The 23,472-nt window shown below is 34.0% G+C and overlaps 1 protein-coding gene across 1 annotated transcript in view; it reads left to right on the top strand.

Annotated features, from left to right (window-relative positions):
• The first annotated feature begins 20,380 nt into the window (after nt 1-20,380).
• The window catches only part of LRRIQ3 (leucine rich repeats and IQ motif containing 3), a 197,448-nt gene continuing 194,356 nt past the window's right edge, over nt 20,381-23,472 (top strand). Inside the window, 1 exon segment of the mRNA XM_036873689.1 lies at nt 20,381-20,629. Within this exon segment, the coding sequence (XP_036729584.1) occupies nt 20,381-20,629 (249 nt within the window).

The raw sequence follows: 23,472 nt of genomic DNA, 5'->3' as shown, positions 1-23,472 counted from the left end.
ACAAAACATTCTTATTAAGAACATTTAGAAAATACAAAAGACTTAAGTGAGGTGAGAGTGAACAAAAGGGAAAGTAGCAAGAGAGAAAGTCAGATAACAATGGCTTAAATAAAGGATTTTTTTTTTTTAACTGAGTGAAACAAAGCCATTGCAAGGTTTTTATGTGACTTCCATTATGTATAAAAGGAGCATTTCACGGAAATGTGAAAATAGACTCTAGCGGAGAACGGGGCAATAATAGAAGCAGGGAGACTTGTTTGGAGGCTACTGCAGCAAGACAGGTGAGAGTTGGTGAAGGCTTGGCCAGGATGGTAACAGTGGGGGTGATGAGAAGTTGGTTAGATTCTGGATATATGTTTGAAGGCATAATTAATACAATTTGCTAAAGGAATGGCTGTGGAATGTGAAAGAAAGAGAGGAGTAAAGGATAACTGCCTGAAGGCTGGAGCGACCATCAGTTGAAATGGGAAAGGATATGGATGGGGAAGTAGGGACAGTTATTGGGGTAGTAGGGAGAGTCCAGAATTTGGTTTTGGATGCGGAAAGTAAACAGATGTATATGTGTGCAGTGCATATGTAATGGGAGTTTGTATGTATATGTGTTTGCATTATACATGAGTCTGGAGTTTGCAAGACAGATCTGGACTTAGAGATATAATCTTGGGAGTTGTCAGCATATAGATGGAGTTAATTTTTAAACTACAGAACTAGATGAGGTCCTAAGGAAAGAAAGGTCAATAGAGCCTATAAGCTGAGGGATTGTACATACTAATGAGGTAAACGCTGAAAAAGGTAACTAAATAAGAAAACTTCAGAAATGATAACTGTGAGGGGACTAAAACAGGGTGATGTGATAGACTCTATAACAGAGTGTTAAATGTACGTTAGAGCATTTCTTGGACCTGGGAAGAATGGCCATAGAAATGGATGCTACTTTTTTGCTGATATGATTATATTACTCACATAAAATGTGCTGGACGTAAATATACTATATCAGCTATGTTTTTTGTCCTTCTTCTGTCTTTTCTGTTTTCTTCAAATTTTCACTAATATTAGTTTTTAAATAAAAAATGAAAAAATTGTATACTATGTGAGTGGGAGTAAATCTCTGGCAGTTGATTGTAGTGGGTAAAAAAGTCAAGGAATTTTATTTAAGTTTAGGTTTTATATAATCAGACAGTGTGATAATGGTTGTTTAAACAGTCATAAGCTACAGTGACCAGAATAAAATATGTCAACATAGGTCAATAGGCCATTATTCTGTATAGAATGGAAATGATGTGTTTGATTTTGAATTCCACATTTCAAAAGGGACATCAAAATCATAACAAATATGATTTAAAATAAAGATTTCAAAGACTTGTTGATTAAAAAAAAAGGGGGACATCAGACAAACCAAACTATAATAAGTTGAAAAAAGATGTTCTTTGGAGGCATTTGGGCTTTTTTATTTTTATTTTTTTCTATTGGAGGAGAGTATCTGAAGAAGTGGCATGAAAAGAAGTGAGATAGACTTTTTAAGAACGTTACCGAGGTATACTTTACATATCATTAACCTATTGTAAGTGAGCAGTTTAATGATATTTAGGAAATGTACTGAGTTGTGCAACCGTGATCACAAGCTAGGTATAGAGCATTTCCATCACCCCAGTAAGATGCCTTGTGCTTATCTACAATTAATGCCTGTTAGGTTATTTTTATTACTATAGGCATGGATATGACTGTTGTGTGAAAGTTGTAGAGAAGCACGTTAAATTTTTTCTTCTCCTTTATAAAAAGAAGCTTAAGCCAAATGGAGCAGGTCCTTGATTACGGACCATGGAGCTCAGGTACATGGCTTGGCCAGTTCATGCTGGGGCTCTCATCTTTTCCGTTACTTGTGCATCATCTCTGTTTAACCAGTCTTCCTCCTCTTACTCTTCCTGATGTGAAGTGTAAAGCAAAAATCTCTTTTTTACTGTTTCCTTTCTTTGAATTTAATTACTCAGCTAGCCTGGTCTCAGACTATTTCTTCACTGATTTTTCCCACTGTCGCCTATTGAAGGAACCCTCACCACCTTTCTCAAGGGCAAAGGAAAACTTTTTTCCCCTAAACTTCTATTTTACTTTCTCTCTTAGTTTTTTTAAAGACTTTATTTTCAGAGCAGATTTAGGTTCACAGCAAAATTGAGAAGAAGATACAGAAGTTTCCAGTATACCCTCATAGATACCCACACATGCATAGCTTCCCCCATTATCAACATACCTCACCAGAGTGGTACATTAGTTAAAACTGATGAACCTACAATGACACATCACAATCACTCAAAGTCTGTAGTTTCCCTTAGGATTCACTCTTGGTGTTTTATATTCTATGGGTTTGGACACAGTATAAAGACATGTATACATTGTTATAATACTATTCAGAGTAGTTTCACTATCCTAAAAATCCTCTGTGCTCTGCCTATTCATCCCTCATTCCCCAAATCCTGCAAATCCTTCAACCACTGATTTTTTTACTGTTTCCATGTTTTGCTTTTTCCAGAATGTCATATGGGTGGAATCCTACAGTATGAGTCTTTTTAGATTGGCTTATTTCACTTAATAATATGCATTTAAGGTTATACCATGTCTTTTCATTGCTTGATAGCTAATTTATTTTTAGTGCTGAGTAAACAGTCCATTGTAAGGATGTACCACAGGTTATTTATCCCTTCACCTACCGAAGGACTTCTTGATTCCTCCCAATTTTGGTGATTGTGAGTAAAGCTGCTATAAATATCCATGTGCAGGGTTTTGTGTGAAAATAAGTATTCAACTCCTTTGGGTAAATACCAAAGAATGCAATTACTGGATCTTATGGTAAGAGTGTATTTAGTTTTTTGAGAAACCCCCAAACTGTCTTCCAGAGTGGCTATACCATTTTGCACTCCTACCAGAATGAAAGAAAGTTCCTGTTTTTCCACATCCTTGTCATCAGTTTGTGTTATCAGTGTTAGACTTTTGGCCATTCTAATTGGTGTGTTATGGCATCTCATTGTTTTCTTAATTTGCATTTTCCTGATGACATGTATTGAGGAGAGACTTTCATATGCTTATTTGCCACCTATGTATCTTCTTTGCTGAAGTGTCTGTTAAGGTTTTTGGCTTATTTTTTAATCTGGTTGTATATTTTCTTATTGTTGAATTTTAAGAGTTCTTTGTATATTTTGTATAAGAGTCCTTTATCAGGTGTGTCTTTTGCAAAAGATTTTCTCCCAGTCTGTGACTTGTCTTCTGATTCATTTGGCATTACCTTTTGCAGATCGTGTCTTTAATAGTAATGAACTATAGATTATAAACTATTTTTTTATTATGTTTTTGACGTTGTATCTAACAAAGTCATCATCATCCTAATGTCATCTAGGTTTTCTCCTAAGTTATCCTCTAAGAGTTTTATTGTTTTATGTTTTACATTTAGGTCATATATCCAATTTGAATTATTCTTTCTGGAGGTGTAAAGTCTGTGTCCAGATTCATTTTCTTTTTCATGTGGCTGTCCAGCTGTTTCATCACCATTTGTTGAAAGTTTGTCTTTGCTCCACTGTAGTGCTTTTTCTCCTTTGTCAAAGATCAGTTGACTGTATTCATGTCTGTCTGTTTCTAGGCTCTCTATTCTGTTCCACTGATCTATCTTTCTATCTAGCTTTATAGTAAGTCTTGAAGTCAGGTGGTATCATTTTTCCAACTTTGTACTTCTGAAGTATTGTGTTAGATACTGGGAGGTCTCTTACCTCTATATATAAACTTTAGAATCAGTTTGTCAATAGTGATAAAATAACTTACTGAGATTTTGACTGGGGTTGTACTGAATCTATAGATAAGTTGGGAAGAACAGACATCTTGATAATTTTGAGTCATTCTATCCATGAACATTGTCTTTCTCCATTCATTTATTCTTTGAATTTGCTCACCAGCGTTTGTTTGTTTGTTTTCCTCTTATAGATCTTGTACATATTTTGTTCTATTTATATGTAAATATTTCATTTATGGTAGTGGTAATGGAAATGGTATTGTGTTTTTAACTTATTCATTGCTGGTATATAGGGAAGTGATTGACTTTTGTGTATTAACCCTGAATCTACAACTTTGCTATAATCACTTAGTAGTTCCAAGGGTATTTGTCTGTTCTTTTGAATTTTCTACACTGACAATCATGTCATCTGTGAACAGAGATGTCATCTATACATTTTTATTTCCTTTTTTTTTTTTTTTGTCTCATTGCATTAGCTAGGACTTTCAGTACAATGTTGGGAAGTAATGGTGAGAAGGGACATCCTAGCCTTGGACTTCATCTTAGTGGAAAAGCTTCTAATTTCTCACCATTAAGCGCAATGTTAGCTGTAGATTTTTTGTAAATAGTCTTTATCAAGTTGAGGAAGTTCTTTTCTATTCTGAGTTGACTGAGAGTTTTATCATGAATAGGTGTTGGATTGCATCAAATGCTTTTCCTGCATCTGTGATTCTTCTTTTTAGCCTGTTAATGTGATGGATTACATTAACTGGTTTTTGAATGTTGAACCAGTCTTGTATACCTGGGATAAATCCAGCTTGGTGGTAGGTGTATGATTCTTTTTATATATTGTTGGATTCGATTTACTAATTTTTTTTTAGTATTTTTGCATCTGTTTTCATGAGAAATACTGGTCTGTAGTTTTGTAATGTCTTTTACTGGCCTTAGTATTAGGATAATGCTGGCCTCGTAGAATGAATTACAAAGTATTCCCTTCGCTTCTATCTTCTTAAAGAGATTGTAGAGAATTCATGTAACTTCTCCCTTAAATTTTGGTAGTATTTCCCAATGAACCCATCTGGGCTTGGTGCTTTTGTTTTTGAAGGTTATTAATTATTGACTCGATTTCTCATAGGTATACACCTATTCAGATTGCCTATTTATTCTTGTGCGAGTTTTGGCAGATTATTTCTTTTAAGAACAGTTCATTTCATCTAGGTTATTAAATTTGTGTGCACGGAGTTCTTCATAGTATTTCTTTACTATCCTTCCAATGTCCACAGGATCTGTAGTATTGTCCCCTTTTTCATTTCTGATATTAGTAATTTCTGTCCTCTCTTTCTCTCTCTCTCTCTTTGGCTTGGCTAGAGGTTTATCAGTTTTATTGATCTCTTCAAAGAACCAGTTCTTGGTTTAATAGATTTTCTCTGTTGATTTCCTGTTTTCAATTTCATTGATTTCTGCTCTAATTCATATTAGTTTTATTCTCCTTTCTTTGGATTTAATTTTCTCTTCTTTTTCTAGTTTACTAAGATGGAAGTTTAGATTGTTACTTTTAGATCTTTCTTCTTTTGTAACATCTGCATTCAGTGCTATAAACTACCCTCTAAGCACTGCTTTGGTGCATCCCACACATTTTGTAAGTTGTATTTTTATTTTCATTTGGTTAAAAATATTAAACAATTTATCTTGTAATCTTTTTTGGCCTATGTGTTATTTAGAAATATGTGTTACTTAGAAATGTGTTGTTAATCTCCATCTGTTTGGGGATTTCCTAGCTATCTTTCTGCTATTGATGTCTAGTTTAATTTCATTGTGATCTGAGGCAGATATTGTATGGTTTCTGTTCTTTTAAGTTTGCTAAAGTGTATTTTATGATCCAGAATGTGTTCTATCTTGGCAAATGGTTCATGTGAGCTTTTTTTTTTTTTTTTAATTAATTTATTTATTTTTGGCTGTGTTGGGTCTTCGTTTGTGTGTGAGGACTTCCTCTAGTTGCAGCAAGCGGGGGCCACTCTTCATCGCGGTGTGCGGGCCTCTCACTGTCACGGCCTCTCCTGTTGCAGAGCACAGGCTCCAGATGCGCAGGCTCAGTAGTTGTGGCTCACTGGCTTAGTTGCTCCACGGCATGTGGGATCCTCCCAGACCAGGGCTCGAACCCGTGTCCCCTGCATTGGCAGGCAGACTCTCAACCACTGCGCCACCAGGGAAGCCCCCATGTGAGCTTTTGATGAATGTGTATTCAGCTGTTGTTGGATGAAGAAGTCTGTATGTATCAATTATATCCAGTTGATTGATAGCGTTGTTGAGTTCAACTATGTCCTTACTGATTTTCTGTCTGCTGGATCAGCCCATTTCTGATAAAAAGGTATTGAAGTCTCCAACCGTGATAGTGAGTTCTTCTGTTTCTTCTTGCAGTTCTTTTAATTTTGCATCACATAGTTTTACCCTCTGTTGTTAGGAGCATAAACCTTATCAGTTGGTATGTCTTTTTGGAGAAATGACCCTGTTATCATTATGTAATGCTCTCATTATCTCTGATAACTTTTCTTGCTTTGAAGTCTGCTCTGTCTGAAGTTGATATAGCCACTCCTGCTTTCTTTTGATTAGTATTAGCATTGTATATCTTTCTCCAACACTTTAATCTATATGTCTTTATATTTAAAGTGGGCTTTATTGTAGACAACGTATAGGTGGGTCTTGTTTTTTTATTTTTTTTAATCTCCTCTGACAATCTCTTTTGATTGGTGCATTTTGACTGTTGATGTTCATAATGATTATTGGTATAGTTGGATTAATATCTGCCATATTCATTACTGTTTTCTATTTATTGCCATTGTTTTTTGTTCCTATTTTTGCCTTCCATACTTTTTCTGGCTTTTGTGGTTTTAATTGAGCATTGTATATGATTCTGTTTTCTCTCCCTTCTTAGCATATTGGTTATAGTTCTTATTTTACTTTTTTTAATGGTTACCCTAAAGTTTGCAATCACATTTATAACTAATCCAATTCCATTTTCAAGTAACATTATACCTTTTCCCAGGTAGTGTAAGTACCCTACCTTATAATAAGAAAATAAACCTAATTCCTTCCTCTATCCCTTATTACTGCTGTCTTTAATTTCACTTATGTATAAGTATTCATACATATATGATATATAATTAAGCATAGATAATTTCATACATTGTTTGCTATTAGTATTTTGACAAATTGTTATCTGATAGATCAATTAAGAATAAGAAAAATAAAAGATTTTTATTTTACCTACACATTTTTCTTTCCCAGTGCTCTTCCTTACTTTATGTAGAACTGAGTTTCTGAACTACAGTATATTCCTTTTCTTTAAAGAACTTCTTTTAACATTTATTGCCAGGTAAGTCTACTGGCAGCAAATTCCCTCAATATTTGTTTGTCTGAGAAAGTCATTATTTCTCCTTCACTTTGAAGGATAATTTCAGAGGGTACAGAATTCTAGGTTGGTGAGTTTTTTTCTAGCAACACTTTAAATATTGTACTCCGCAGTCTTCTTGCTTGCATGGTTTCTGAGGAGATTCAGATATAATTCTTTGTTCTTATGTTAGAGAGATGTTTTATCTTCTGGCCTCTTTCAGGAATTTATCTTTGATTTTCTGTAGCTCTCTTAGTTTTTTTGTAGAATATTTCAAATGACTGTCAGGTAATAAAATCATAATATACCTGTCCCAATATTAGCATGAGTTTTTTTTCCAGGGCATAGAGAGGGCAAGTGGTGAAGAATATAAATTAGGAGAGTAAATAACTAAATTTCAATTAGTAAGTACACTATTTATTACTCTTACTAGAAGTATATTAATGACCCAACTTTAAAATATTCAAACTCTGTTTTATGAATGCTAACCAAGGTTTTTAAGCTAGAAGAAACAAATATTTGCTATGTTAAATTTTTCTTATTAATTTCTTATTTCTGTCCATGTATTTTTCTGGCTGTTTTAATTAGTGTTGGTTGTTTTATATCTATCTTCTGGCTTATCACCCTTTAGTTTTTTCAGGTTTATGACTTTAGAATCAATGAGTGTGGAATAGAAACAGAAATTGAAAACTGGCATTTTCACAAGAGCTTTTTTTTAATAACAGAAATACATGTAGCTGTCTAAATTTTAGAAAGCAAATATATTTATAGGGGAAAAAATAAGATATCTTGATTACAAGTGAGTCTTGATTTCTTGCTCCAAATGATATTTTATGTCATTTGAAATGAACATGTAATGTTTCAAAGAAGCAAGCTTATTTACATTAATTTATAAACCAACTAAATTCCATTTTTATTTTCCAGGAGACATATACTGTTCTGACTGTTCTACTAAAACCCCTCTCTTTAGTTTTTAAAGAGCATTTTGTCTGTGATGTAAAATCATAGCAAGTCTTCATCAAAACAGGATTTATTTAATAAATTTATTGGCTAAATAAAAAAAGTATTTTAAAATTATAATTACTATATATATTATGGATTTCAGTCTATTGCACACATTTTATGTTTTTTTTTTTTAATTTTTATTTATTTGTTTACCTTTGGCTGTGTTGGGTCTTCATTTCTGTGCGAGGGCTTTCTCCAGTTGCGGCAAGTGGGGGTCACTCTTCATCGTGGTGCACGGGCCTCTCACTATCGCGGCCGACCTAGTCGCTCCGTGGCATGTGGGATCTTCCTAGACCAGGGCTCGAACCCGTGTCCCCTGCATTGGCAGGCAGACTCTCAACCACTGCGCCACCAGGGAAGCCCTATTGCACACATTTTAAACTAAAAGTAGTTTGCAACCACAATAGATATAAAATATTACTAATTATAATCCTTACAGTTTGCTTTCAAAAAATTTTTTTTTCCTTTTAAATGATTTTATTTTATATACAGAATCTTATCAGCTTATACGATAATTCTAGAGTCCATTATCCAGCATTCCACTTATTTATAATGTCATAACTAATGTTTACAAAATAAGGTACTGCAACATAGGTCATCAAAACTAATATTATACTTTAATACACTTTTAACTTAAAATAATGTACCTGTATTATTAGTATATAAAATTCCAGTGGATGGGTGTGATATCTAAAGGTCGTTGACACAGTTACAAAGCATTTCTTTGAAAAATATCTTAAATATTTTTTATATATTCATTTGAAATTAAAAACACAGAATAAAGAGTTTTTACTTTTCAACATTTAACTTAGATATTCATTCATCATAAACACTTACAGTTCCTATGTGTATTTACCACCAGTTTTTTAAATGGAAAAATTTGGGAACAAAGATGAGATTTATAATTGATGGGCATTGTATTTTATAAAAACATGGTTTTTATAATATGATTAATAATGTATGATAATTTTAAAATTAGTATTACAGTCAATACAAACTAATGAAAGATTTACTGATATATATATATATACACACATACACACATTTTTTTTATTGAAATATATTTGATTTACAATATTGTGTTAGTTTCAGGTGTACAGCACGGTGATTCAGATATATTCTTTTTCAGATTCTTTTCCCCCTTATAGGTGATTACAAAATATTGAGTCTAGTTCCCTGTGCTATATAGCAGGTCCTTGTTGATTATCTATTTTATATATAGTAGTGTGTATATGTTAATTCCAACCTCCCAATTTATCCCTCCCCCACCCCTTCCCCCTTTGGTAACCATAAGTTTGTTTTCTATGTCTGTGGGTCTATTTCTGTTTTGTAAATAAGTTCATTTGATACTGATTTCTTTTTAAGCCCAGAACTTCTTTGAAACTGTAATTGGAGCCCTGATGCTTTCTCTAATGTGTTGCTGTACTTAAACTAAATTTGCCTTTTGAACTTTATATTATTATTTGAACTTAATAATATACTTTTATGTACATTTCACAAAGTAATTGTAAAATTATCGGAGTCTAAAAGGAACAGAAGGATTCCTCTTTAATGGTCATATTTAAAATTGGCAGCACTCGACAAGCAGGCTTTTAGGTAGGTAGAGGAGGAGCTATCAATTGTAGTATCAATTGAGGTACAATTGACATATAACATATTAGTTTCAGATGTAATACGTAATGATTCAATATTTGTATATATTGAGAAAGGATCACCACAATAAGTTTAGTTAACATCTGTCACCATACCATGCAAAATATTTTTTGCTTTTGAAGAGAACTTTTAAGATCTACTCTATTAACCACTTTCAAATATGAAATAGAGTATTATTAACTATAGTCACCATGCTGTACATTACCTCCCTATGACTTATTTATTTTATAATTGGAAATTAGTACCTTTTGAACCCTTCACCCAATTTGCCAAACCCCCACTACCCACCTATGGGAACCACCAATCTGTTATCTGTTTTTATGGGCTTCCTTTTCTTTCTTTCTTTTTTTTTTTTTAAGATTCCATGCATAACTGAGATCATACAGTATTTGTCTTTCTCTGACTTATTTCACTTAGCATAATGCCCTCAAGGTCCTTTAATGTTCTCACAAATGACAAATTTCATTCATTTTTATGGTTGAATAATATTCCATTGTGTGTGTATATACACACACACACACACATATCACATCTTCTTTATCCATTCATTCATCACAAAACACATAGGCTATTTCCATGTCTTGGCTATTGTAAATAATGCTACAATGAACATGGGGGTCCAGATACCTTTTCAAGTTAGTGTTTATGTTTTCTCCATATAAGTACCCAGAAGTAGAATTGCTAGATCATATGGTAGTTCTATTTTTAGTTTTTTGAGGACACTCCATACTGTTTTCCATAGTGGTTGTACCAATTTACATTTCTCCCTACAGTGCACAAGGGTTCCCTTTTCTCCACATCCTTGCCAGTACTTGTTATTTCCTTTTTGATGATAGCTATTCTAATGAGTGTGAGGTGATACTTCATTGTGGTTTTGATTTACATTTCCCTGGTGATTGGTGGTGTTGAGTATCTTTTCATGTACCTGTTAGCCAACTCTATGTCTTCTTTGGAAATATGTCTATTCAAATCCTCTGCCCATTTTTTAGTTGGATTATCTTTTTTGCTGTTGAGTTGTGTGATTATATATTTTGACTATTAATCCCTCATCAGATATATGATTTGCAAATATCCAGTAGGTTGCCTTTTTATTTTATTGATGATTTCCTTTGATGTACAGAATCTTTTTAGTTTGATGTATTTCCACTTGTTTATGTTTGCTTTTGTTGTCTTTGCTTTTGGTGTCAGATCCAAATACCGTCACCAAGACCAATGTCAAGGAGTCTACCACCTATATGTTCTTCAAGGATTTACATGATTTCAGGTTTTACTTTCAAGTCTTTAATCCATTTTGAGTTAATTTTTGTATGATTTAAGATAGCGGTCAAGTTTCATTCTTTGCCATGTGTCTGTGCAGTTTTCTCATCACCATTTATTGAAGAGACTTTTTTTTTTTCCTCATTATATATTATTTGGTCCTTTCTTGTAAATCAATTAACCATATATGTGTGGTTTTATTTCTGGGCTGTCTACTCTGTTCCATTGATCTATATGTTTGTTTTTAATGCTGACACCATACTGTTTTGATTACTATAGCTTTGTAATATAGTTTGAAATCAGGGCATGTGGTGGCTCCAGCTTTGTTCTTTTTTCTCAAGAATTTTTTTGGCTTTTGGGGTCTTCCATGGTTTCATACAAATATTAGGATTGTTTGTTCTATTTTTGTGAAAAATGCCATTGGAATTTTGATAGGGTTTGCATTGAATCTGTAGATTACTTTGAGCAGTGTGGACATTTTAACAATGTTAATTCTTGCACTCCATGAACACATATCTTTCAATTTATTTGCACCTTCTTCAATTTCTTTCATTAGTGTGTTGTAGTTTTCAGTGTACAGGTGTTTTTACCTCCTTGGTTAAATTTATTCTGAGGTATCTTTTTCTTTTTTGATGCAATTGTAAATGGGATTGTTTTCTTAATTCTGTTTCTTATAAGTCATTATTAATGTGTAAAAATGCATCAGATTTTTGTGTATTGATTCTGTATTCTGTAATGTTGGTTTTGTTTATTAGTTCTAACAGGTTTTTTTGTGTGTGTGAAGTCCTTACGGTTTTCTGTATGTAATATGTTGTCATTTGCAAATGGTGACAGTTGTACTTCTTCCTTTCCAATTTTAATGCCTTTTATCTCCTATTCCTGCCTTATTGTTCTGATTAAGACTTCCAGTACTATGACGAATAAAAGTGGTGAGACTGGGCATTCTTGTCTTGTTTCTAATCTTAGAGGGAAAGCTTTCAGCTTTTCACCTTTGAGTATGAGGTTAGCTGTGGGCTTGTTACATATGAACTTTATTATGTTGAGGCGTGTTCCCTCTATACCTAGTTTGTTGAGTTTTTATCATAAACAGATGTTGAATTTTGTCAAATGCTTTTTCTGCATCTATTGAGATGATCATATGATTTTTGTTGTTCATTTTGTTAATGTGGTATATCACATCGACTGATTTGTGGATGTGTTGAACCATTCCTGCTTCTCTGGAATAAATCTCACCTAATTATGGTGTATGATCCTTTTAAGGTATTGTTCAATTCTGTTTGCTAATATTTTGTTGAGGATTTTTGCATCTATGTTCATCAAGGAAATTGACCTGTAATTTTCTTTTTTTGTGATGTCTTTGTTTTGTTTAGATGTTTGGGTGATTCTGGCCTCATAAAATGAGTTTCAGAATGTTCCCTCATCTTCTATATTTTGGAAGAATTTGAGAAGAATTCATATTAATTCTTCTTTGAATGTTTTAGGATTCACCTCAATCACTTTACATTTATTTTTTATGTATCTTTATGTATAAAGTGGCTTTCCTGTAGACAACATATGGTTGGGCTAGTTTTTGATCCACTCTAACTTTGATCCACTCTGTCTTTGTTTTGATGCTTAGACTATTGATATATTTACAGTAAGTCCCCTACATACGAACCTTCAAGTTGCGAACTTTCATAGGTGCAAACGTGTGTTCACATGTCCAATCACCTAAGTTAGTTTGTGTGTCTGGCATACACTGTCACGTGCATGCATCCTCTACAAGTGGTAGTGCTTTTGTGTACTTTACAGTGCTGTATAGAGTACAGTAGTACAGTATCTTTATTTCAAGCTAGATCTGCAAGAAAACGACTTCATTGAACTCCTTGCTGTGCAACACGAGGAGCTTACTAGTGAAGACCTGATGGAACTGGAGGCCCAGAGAAAGGACAAAGAGAGACAAGAGGAAGAAGTAGCTAAAGCACTGAAGAGATTCACGATGATGAAATGGCAAAGGGATTTTCTTTGTTTGAGGAGGCACTGTTAGTTTTTGGGGCACATGACCTGAACATAGAATGGTACATGAAGGTTGCAGCAGCCGTTCAGAATGCAATCCATTGCTACTGTGTCATCTATGATGAGAAAAAAAGAGCTACTACCCAGACATCACTGGATCATTTTTTTCAATGGGTAGATAGAATTGAATCCAGCAAGGAACCAGAACCTGAGCCATCAACATCAGGCGTGAGTGAAATTGCAGCTTGCCCTCCATCTCCTACTGCTGACGATCCTTCAGCTCTACCATCTCCCACCTCCTCTCACTCCTCCAGTCAGTAACTCTTCTTGCCTGTTCACTCGATGCCAGCCCCTGTATGCCAGCTGTTGTACTGTACTACTGTACTTTTCAAGGTACTGTACTGTAAGGTTAAAAATGTTTTCTTTATTTTTTGAGTTTGTTTGTTTTTTATGTATTATTTGTGTGAAAAGTATTAAAAACCTATTACAGTACAGTACTATATAGCCAATTGTGTTAGTTGGGTAATTAGGCTAGCTTTGTTGGACTTATGAACAAATTGGACTTACAAATGCATTCTCGGAACTGAACTCGTTCATATGTAGGGGACTTACTGTAAAGTGATTATATAGTTGGATTAATATCTGTATTTGTTAATCTTTTCTATTTATTGCTCTTGTTCTTTGTACCAGTTTTAGCCTTCCATTTTTTTCTGCCTTTTGTGATTTTAATTAAGCATTGTATATGATTCTATTTTCTATCTTTTCTTAGCATATCTATTTTACTTTTTAAGCCATTTCCCTAGAGATTGCAATAATCCAAATCCACTCTCAAATAACACTATACTACTTCGTATGAAGTATAAATATCTTATAATAAAAAATATTCTGGATTCTTCCTTCCTGTTCCTTGTATCCTTGCTCTCATTCATTTCATTTATACATAGCATAGTTACTTATACAAAAATATATAGTTGACTTCTAAACAACATGGGTATGAACTGTTGGGTCTACTTCTATGTTTTTCTTTTTTTCAGTAAATACAGTACTACACAATCTGTGCTGGTTGAAGCCACAGATGCAGAACCTCGGATAGTTTTGTGGAGGGATCACTATGGGACTTGAGCATCCATGGATTTTGGTATCTGTGGTGGATCCTGGAACCAATCCCCTGTAGATACTGAGAGACAAATGATTTTTAACTGTGTGAGGGTCTTCACCCCTACCCACAGCCATGTTTTTCAAGTGTCAACTGAACATATGTATGCATATATAATCAAATAAATTTTTGCTATTAATGTTTGAACAAACTTTTACCTGTTATATCAACTAAGAATAAGAAAAATAAAAGATTTGTATTTTACTTTCCCTTGTGCCTGCCCCAGTGTTCTTCCTTTTTCTTATGTAGATCTGAGTTTCTGAACTATACTATTTTCCTTGTCTCTAAAGGACTACTTTAAACATTTCTTTTAAGGCTGGTCTACTGACAAGAAATTTCCTCAAGTTTTGTTGGTCTGAGAGTCTTTTTTTCTCATTCAATTTTGAGGAATAATTTCACAAGGTGTAGATTTTTTTGTTGGCAGGTTTTTCCTCTCAACACTTTAAATACTTTACTCCATTCTCCTCTTGCTAGCATAGTTTCTTAGGGGAAGTTAGACATAATTCTTATTTTTCCCTTTCTGTGGATAAGGGGTTTTCTTCCTATGTCATCTTTCAGATTTCTTCCTTTATCCTTAATTTTCTGAAATTTGAAAATGATATGTTTAGATGTATTTTTTTGGCCTTTTTCCTGCTTGGTGTTTTCTGCTTCTTTCATCAGTGGGTTGTATCTAACATTAATTTGCAGAATTTCACCATCATTACTGTTTCAAATATTTTTTATGCTCCTTTGTTCCTTTATCACTTTCTTCTCATTCTGTTATTTCCATTATGCATATTGAACACTTTTTGTAGTTATCCCACAGTTCTGGGATATTCTGTTCTGCTTTTTTCGGTCTTTGTTCTGTTTACTTTTCAGTTTTTGAAGTTTCTATTGACATATTCTCAAACTCAGAGATTCCTCAGCCACGTCCAATCTACTAAATTAGCTCATCAAAGGCATTCATCATTTCTGTTATAGTATTTTTGATCTCTAGCATTACTTTTTTATTCTTTTTTATTTCTATCTCTTTACCTTACACTGTCCATCTGTTCTTGTTTGTTGTCTACTTTTTTTCATTCAAGTGCTTAGCATGTTAATCATAAATGTTTTAAATTCCCAGTCTGATATTTCCAACATCTTTGCCATAGCTGATACTGGGTCTTATGCTTACTCTGTGTTTTTTGTCTTTTAGTATGCCTTGTAATTTTTGTTGAAAGCCAGAAATTATGTACTGGTAAAAGGAACTCTTATAAAATACTGGTGTGGTGTGGTGGTAAGGTGTGGGTAGAAAAGAAGTATTCTACGGTTATATGTTAAGGTCTTAGTCTTTTAATGAGCCTATGGCCCTGGGCTGTGGATTTCACAAGTGCTTCTTAGTTTTCCTTACTCTTAGGTGGGCAAGATAGCAGGAGTGGGCTGGAGTTGGGTGTTTCCCTTCCTCCAAATGGAAGGCTAGAGGGAGACGGAGTTGAGTATTTCTCTTCTCCCACGTCAGTTAAGCTCTGATAAAACCTCAATTGTTTAGTGTCCATTAAATAGTTTCTCTTGAGGGCAGGCCTTATTAAGAAGAACAGAATTCTCTGGTGTATTTCAAAATTATTTATTTCCTCTCCCCTATGGAAGCATGAGTGGATTTTTGTCCAGTATTCACCCTGAGGACTTGTTAGAGCTCCTGGATGTTAATCTTACAAAAGCAAGGTGGTCCCTTCATTGACTAGGCCCTCCTGGAATTTTTAATCTCAGAGTTGTCAACACTGTGCCTGCAGTAACTTGTCAGTTATAGTTTAGGATTTCCTACCCGGGAGGCACTGGTTCCTCCAGAGATCTCTGCTGGTGAGTTTCTGCTCCTGTAAGTTCTGAAGCTCTGTATCCACTACCTGTCTCTGATTTTGGGGGTATTGGTTCTCTGTGTGACCTCCCTTTTCTGAGGAATCCAAGAATATGTGTTGATTTTTTTCATTTTGTTCAGCTTTTACTTTTTAGGATGGTGTGACAACTTCTAAGCTCCTTACATGTTGGACTGGAAACCAGAAGTGCTCTAACTTACTTTTTGAAGGGGCAGTCTATTTTGAGTTGCTAATTGAGCTAGGTATTTGCCTTATTAAGTAATACTCATTTTACAATGCTTGCTATGTGCCAGACACTGTTCTAAAGCCTTCAGGCCAACTCATTTAGTCCTCATAACAATTATTTCCATAAATACTATTACTATCCATGTTTTATGGATGAGGAAACTGAGGCACATAATTTGGATACATAACAAATTGAGGATATACATCACTTGCTTGAGGTCACCAAGCTCAGAACAACTTATATTTTATTTTCTTTTTACTCTAACTACGTTATAAACTGGTTCAAATCATCAGAATAACTTCCTTTAAGTAATAGAATGTGGTTGAGGTAAAGCTCTGCCAGATGGGCCAAAATCTTCAGAAGCCCTGACAGGTTCTGTGTTTATACTTTTTGGAGCCCTGAGTCAACCATGTAGAAAGTCTTGCTTCCCTATTACAGAGACATATGAATAGACCTGTGAGAGGATGACATCGTTAGTACTGGTGTAGATGGAGAGACCTTGGGATAGTATGGTGAGAGAGACCCATGTATCCCAGCATTCCAGCTGAACCTACCTTCCTGCTGTCCTTGCCAGTGTTTCACATATGTAAATTAGTGACCTTGGAGGTGTTAGTTTGGATGAGCCCCACAAGACTGAATCTTAAGTCAACATCCCTTGAAAAAGAACTGCCCACTTGAACTAAGTTAGGCCACAGACCTGAGAAATAATCAATGGTGTTTTTATTAAGGCAGTAGGTTTAGGGGTGCTTTGTTACACAGCGTAAATAAATGAACAAAGAATGTGCATTCTTTTTTGCAGGACATTGGATATTGGTTATAGAGAATTCAAGTTGAAGGATTTCAAGGAATTAACAACAAATATAAATGTAAATGAGACATACTTAATTATTTGTACTTAGAAATCTTTTCTTCCAGGTTTATTGTGATATAATTAACATATAACATTATGTAAGTTTAATATGTACAATATGATACTTTGATACATGTATACATTGCAAAATGATTACCATGGTAAGGTTCATAATACATCTATCACCACATATAATTACCTGTTTTGTTTTGGGTTTTTTTTGATGTGTGTGAGGACCTTTAGGATCTACTCTCTTAGTAACTTTTAAGTATACAATACAGTATTTTTAACTACAGTCACCATGCTCTACATTATATTCCCAGAACTTGTTCATCTTATAACTGGAAGTTTGTTCCCTTTAACCAACATTTCCCCATTTCTTGCACCACATTTTGGCCACCAGTGGCATTTATATTGTAGAAAATGGCAGTTTCCTTCTTCTTCGTGGCTGAATAATATTCCAGTGTGTGTGTGTGTATGTGTGTGTATATAAAATAGATATCACATTTCCTTTAGCCATTCTTCTGTCAGTGGACACTTAGGTTCCTTCCATGTCTTAGCCATTAGGACTAAAGAACATGGGGATGCACATATCTCTTCAAGATAATTACTTCATTTTGGGGGGATATATACCCAGAAATGGGATTACTATGTCATATGGTAGCTTCATTTTTAATTTTTCAAGGTACCTCTATACTGTTTATGTTGGTACAGCCAACAGTGTATAAGGGTTCCCTTTTCTCCACATCTTTGTCAACACTTAATCTTGTCTTTTTGAATATAGTCATTTTAAAAGGTGTGAGGTGATAGCTCATTGTGGTTTTGATTTTCATTTTCCTAATGATTAGTGTTGAGCAGCTTTTTAATGTATGTGTTGGCCATTTATATGTCTTCTTTGGAAAAATATCTATTCAGGTCCTTAGCCTAGTTTTTAATCAGGTTGTTATTGTTATTATCACTTTCTACTGAGTTGTATGAGTTCCTTTTATATTTTGGAAATTAGCCATTTATCAGATCTATGATTTGAAAGTATTTTCTCCCATTCCATAGGTTCCTCTTTATTCTGTTGATTGTTTGTTTGATTTTTTTTTTTTTTTTTTTTGCTGTGCAGATGCTTTTTAGTTTGTTGCCACAGTTGTTGGTATTTGCTTTTGTTGCCTTTGCTTTTGATGTCATATCCAAAAAGTCATTACCAGGATGAACGAATGTAAAAGGAACTTTTTTCCCCTAAGCTTTCTTCTAGAAGTTTTATGGTTTCTGGTCTTACATTTAAGTCTTTAACCCATTTCCAGTAATTTTTGTGAGTGGTGTAAGACAGGGGTCCAATTTTATTCTTTTGCATATGAATATTTCATTCTTAGGCAGTTTTTTCAACACCATTTATTGAAGATACTGTCCTTTCATTATTGAGTATTCTTGGTTCTTTTGTCAAATATTGTTGCATATTTATGGGTTTATTTCTGGGCTCTCAATTCTTTTACCTTGATCTATGTGCCAGTTTTTATGCTAGTACCATACTATTTTGATTACTGTAGCTTTGTAATATGTTGTTTTGAATTCAGAAGGTATGAGGCCTCCAGTTTTGTTCTTTCACAAGATTGTTTTTCCTATTTTTTTTTTGTGGTCCCATATGAATTTTAGAATTGCTTTTCCTATTTCTGTGACAAATGTCATTGAAATTTTGATAGGGATTGTACTGAATCTATAGATGACTTGGGTAGTAGTATGGACATTTTAAGAATATTAGCTATTCCTATCCATGAACACAAGATAGCTTTCCAATCATTTTTGTTTTCTTCAATTCCTTTCATTAATATCTTACAGTTTTCAGTGTACAGATCTTTCACCTCCTTGATTAAATGCATTCCTAAGCATTTGATTATTTTTGATGCTATTATAATGGGATTGTCTTCTTTATTTTTTTCACATAGTTCATTGTTAACAAATATAAAATGCAATTGAGTTTTGCATGTTGATTTTGTGCCCTTCAACTTTATTGAATTTTTAAGTTAGTTCTAACAGTTTTTTGATGGAGTCTTTAGGATTTTCTGTATATAACATCAAGTCATCTGCAAACAAAGACAATTTTACTTCTTCCTTTCTGATTTTATTTCTTTTTCTTGCCTGATTACTCCAGCTAGGATATCCAGTATTGTATAGAATAGGACTGGTGAGAGTGGGCACTTTCTTTTCCCTGATTTTAGAGGAAAGCTTTCAACCTTTCATCACTGAGTATGATGTTAGCTGCAGGCTTATAATTTATGACCTCTGTTATGCTGAATTGCAGTGCTTCTGTACCCACTTTGTTTAGAGTTTTTATTATTTAAAGATGTTAAATTTTTTCAAATGATTTTTCTGCATCTATTGATATGATCATATGATTTTTATCCTTCATTCCATTCATGAGGTTTATCACAATGATTAATTTACATTGTTGAATCATCCTTGTAGCCCTGTATTGCCCCTTAATTTCATTTAGCTGCATTTATCAGCCTTTCCAACAAAGATTATCACTTTCCTAACTTGGGGATTCATCATTCAATGCTCTTCGTTATTTAACAATATCTTTTCACCAAACTTATTATACAAGGCATGTTAGGGTATAGTTTCCTCTTTTTTTAAAAATAAATTTATTTATTTATTTATTTATTTTTGGCTATGTTGGGTCTTTGTTGCTGTGTGTGGGCTTTCTCTAGTTGCGGCAAGCAGGGGTTACTCCGTGTGGTGCACGGTCTTCTCATTGTGGTGGCTTCTCTTGTTGCGGAGCATGGGCTTCTGTAGTTGCAGTACGCAGGCTCAGTAGTTGTGGCACATGGGCCTAGTTGCTCCGTGGCATGTGGGATCCTCCCAGACCAGGGTTCGAACCTGTGTCCACTGCATTGGCAGGCAGATTCTTAACCACTGCACCACCAGGGAAGTCTGAGGGGTATAGTTTTCTGTTTGTTTTAGTTGTATTGCCTAGAGGTGATGTTTTTATCCCAGCTATTTCACTGAATTTCATGTTCTTTAAGTATTTCAGGAAAAAGAAAGTATTTCTTCCTCTTACTGATTATTTCAGTGGTGAGAGAAATGATACATTTTTGAGTTGTAATTATATACATGTTATATATTTAAAATGCTTTGGAATAGAAGGTTTTATGGAAATTATATTCTTAAAAATTTTAACTTTTCTACCCATTTTATTCTCACTGTCTATTAGAAAGTATTTTTTTCATATAGATTTATTTTTGAAAGTTGAAAAAAACGTTCAAAATTTCCCATTTTTCCTAGATGTTTCATGGAACAATCACAGAAGAGCTAACCAATCATAGAGAATGGAGTCACTATAATGAAAATGTAATAGAAGATCAAAAAGATTTTGTTTTTGTGAAGTTCAGTGGCCTTCATTTAAAATCTATGGAAAGTTTTCAATCTTGTATCTCTCTTAGAGTGTGCATCTTCTCAAACAATTTTATTACAGATATTCATCCACTTCAGAGTTGTATAAAATTAGTCAAACTTGATCTCCATGGAAATCAGGTAAGCAATAGCCATTTCAGTTATCTGCATATAAATGAAGTTGATATTTAATAAGCACTTATGTTATCTATGTACAGTATTTCTCCCAGGTAGTCTTATATGTGAAATATAAACAATTCAAAATTAAATAAAAAATATATATAAACACAAAAATTTTAAGTATAAGCAAACATTTTTAATTTAAATTATCTAGACCAACAGTGTGTGATTTGGTTTACTTCTTAAATCCATAGTCTTAAGACTACTTCTTGACTTCTTAATTTTTTAATGACCTATAATTGACATTTAGTATTACATTAATTTCAGGTATAAAACATAATGGTTCAATATTTGTGTATATTGCAAAATGATCACAATAAGTCAAGTTAACATCCATCACCAAAGAGTTACAATTTTTCCCTTGTGTTGAGAACTTTTAATATCTGCTCTCTTAGCAACTTTCAAATATATAATCCAGTATTATTAACTGTACTCACCCTGCTGTATATTATATCCCCAGGACTCATTTATTTCATAACTGAAAATTTGTATCTTTTCAGCAACTTCACCATTTCACCCACCCCCTCTGTCTCTGAATCACCAATGAGTTCTCTGTATCTAAGAGTTTGCTTTTTGTTTGTTTTTTGCTTTTTTAAATTCCACATGAGTTAGATCATATGGTACTTGTCTTTTTCTGTCTGACTTATTTCATTTTGCGTAATGCTCTCAGCATCCACCATTTTGTTGCAAATGGCATGATTTCATTCTTTTTTGAGTCAGTAATACTCCACTGTGTATACACACAACATTTTCTTTACTTATTCATCTATAGATAGACACTTAGGTTGCTTTCATGTCTTGGCTATTATAAAGCTGCAGTGAACATGGGGATGTATGTGTCTTTTTGAGCTAGTGTTTTCATTTCCTTGAAATAAATTCCTGGAGGTAGAATTGCTGGCTCATATGGAAGCTTTATTTTGAATTTTTTGAGGAACCTCCTTGCTGTTTTCATAGTGGCTGCACCAACTTACAATTGTACAAACACTGCACATGGTTCCCTTTTCTCCTCATCCTTGCCAACTTATTTCTTGTCTTTTTGATAATAGCCATTCTAATAGGTGTGAAGTGATTGAATTCGTGGCTTTAATATGCATTTCCCTGATGATTGGTGATGTTGAGTATCTTTTCATGTACCTGTTGGCCATTGGATGTCTTCTTTGGAAAAACATTAACTTAGATCCTCTTCCCATTTTTTAGTTGGATCGTTTGGGTTTTTGCTATTGTTGTATGAATTCTTTATGTATTTTGGATATTAGCCCCTTCTCAGATATGATTTGGAAATATTTTCCCCCATTCAGTAGGTTGCCTTTTCTTTTCTTTTTTTTTTTGGTAAGATTTATTTATTATTTATTTATTTTTGGCTGCGTCGGGTCTTTGGTTGCAGCACACGAGATCTTTGTTGAGCATGTGGGATCTTTCGTTGTGGTACCTGGGCTCCAGAGCACGTGGGCTCTGTAGTTTGTGGCACGCAAGCTCTCTAGTTGAGGTGCGCGAGCTCAGTAGTTGTGGCACGCAGGTTTAGTTGCCCCGTGGCATGTGGGATCTTAGATCCCTGGCCAGGGATCGAACCTGCGTCCCCTGCATTGTAAGGCAGATTCTTTAGCACTGGACCACCAGGGAAGTCCCAGTTGCCTTTTCATTTCACTGATGGTTTCCTTTACTATGCAGAAGCTTTTTAGTTTGACATCATCTCACTTGCTCAGTTTTGGTTTTTTTAGCCTTTGCTTCTGGTGTCAAATTAAAAAAATATATTGCCAAGACCCATGTCAAGGAGCTTACCACCAATGTTTTCTTCTAGGAGTTTTATGGTTTCAGATTTTGTGTTCAAGTCTTTAATCCATTTCGAGTTAATTTTTGTGTATAGCATAAGATAGTGGTCAAGTTTCATTCTTTCACAAGTGCCTGTCCAGTTTTCCCAACACAATTTATTGACGAGACTCTTCTTTTCCCATTGTATATTCTTGGCTCCTTTTTTGTAAATCAATTGAACATATATGTGTGGGTTTATTTCTGGGCTATCTTTCTGTTCCATTGACCTATGTGTTTGTTTGTTTTTAAATGCCAGTACCATACTGTTTTTTTTTACTGTAGCTTTGTAATATTCTTGAATTCAGGAAGTGTGAGGGCTCCAGCTTTGTTCTTTCTCAAGATCATTTTGCCTATTTGAGGTTTTTTGTAGTTTCATACAAATGTTAGGATTATTTGTTCTATTTATGTGAAAAATGCCACTGAAATTTTGGTATGGCTTGTGTTGAATCTGTAGATTGCTTTGGGTAGTATGAACGTTTTAACAATATTAGTTCTTGCAATTCACAAGCACAGAGTATCTTTCAGTTTATTTATGTCTTCTTCAATTTCTTTTCAGTATGTCTTATAGTTTTCAGTGTACATATCTTTCACATCCTTGGTTAAATATATTCCTAGGCATTTTATTCTTTTTGATGAAGTTGTGAGTGGGATTGTTTTATTAATTTCTCTTTCTGATAGTTAATACTTAATGTGTAGAAAGTCAACATAATTTTGTGTATTGATTTTGTATTCTGAAATGTTACTGATTTTATTTATTAGTTCTAACAGTTTTTTATGGAGTATTTAGGGTTTTCCATATACAGGCATACTGCATTTTATTGGGCATCACTTTATTGCACTTCACAGATACTGCATTTTTTACAAATTGAAGATTTGTGGCAATCTTACATTATCAGATGATGGTTAGCATTTTTTAGCAATAAAGTATTTTTTACTTAAGGTATGTACATTGGTTTTTTAGACATAATGCTATTGCACACTTAATAGATTACCGT

Source organism: Balaenoptera musculus, chromosome 1, assembly GCF_009873245.2.
Source record: "Balaenoptera musculus isolate JJ_BM4_2016_0621 chromosome 1, mBalMus1.pri.v3, whole genome shotgun sequence".
NCBI classification, from domain to species: Eukaryota; Metazoa; Chordata; class Mammalia; order Artiodactyla; family Balaenopteridae; genus Balaenoptera; species Balaenoptera musculus.
This window is presented reverse-complemented; position numbering and strand designations above follow the sequence as displayed.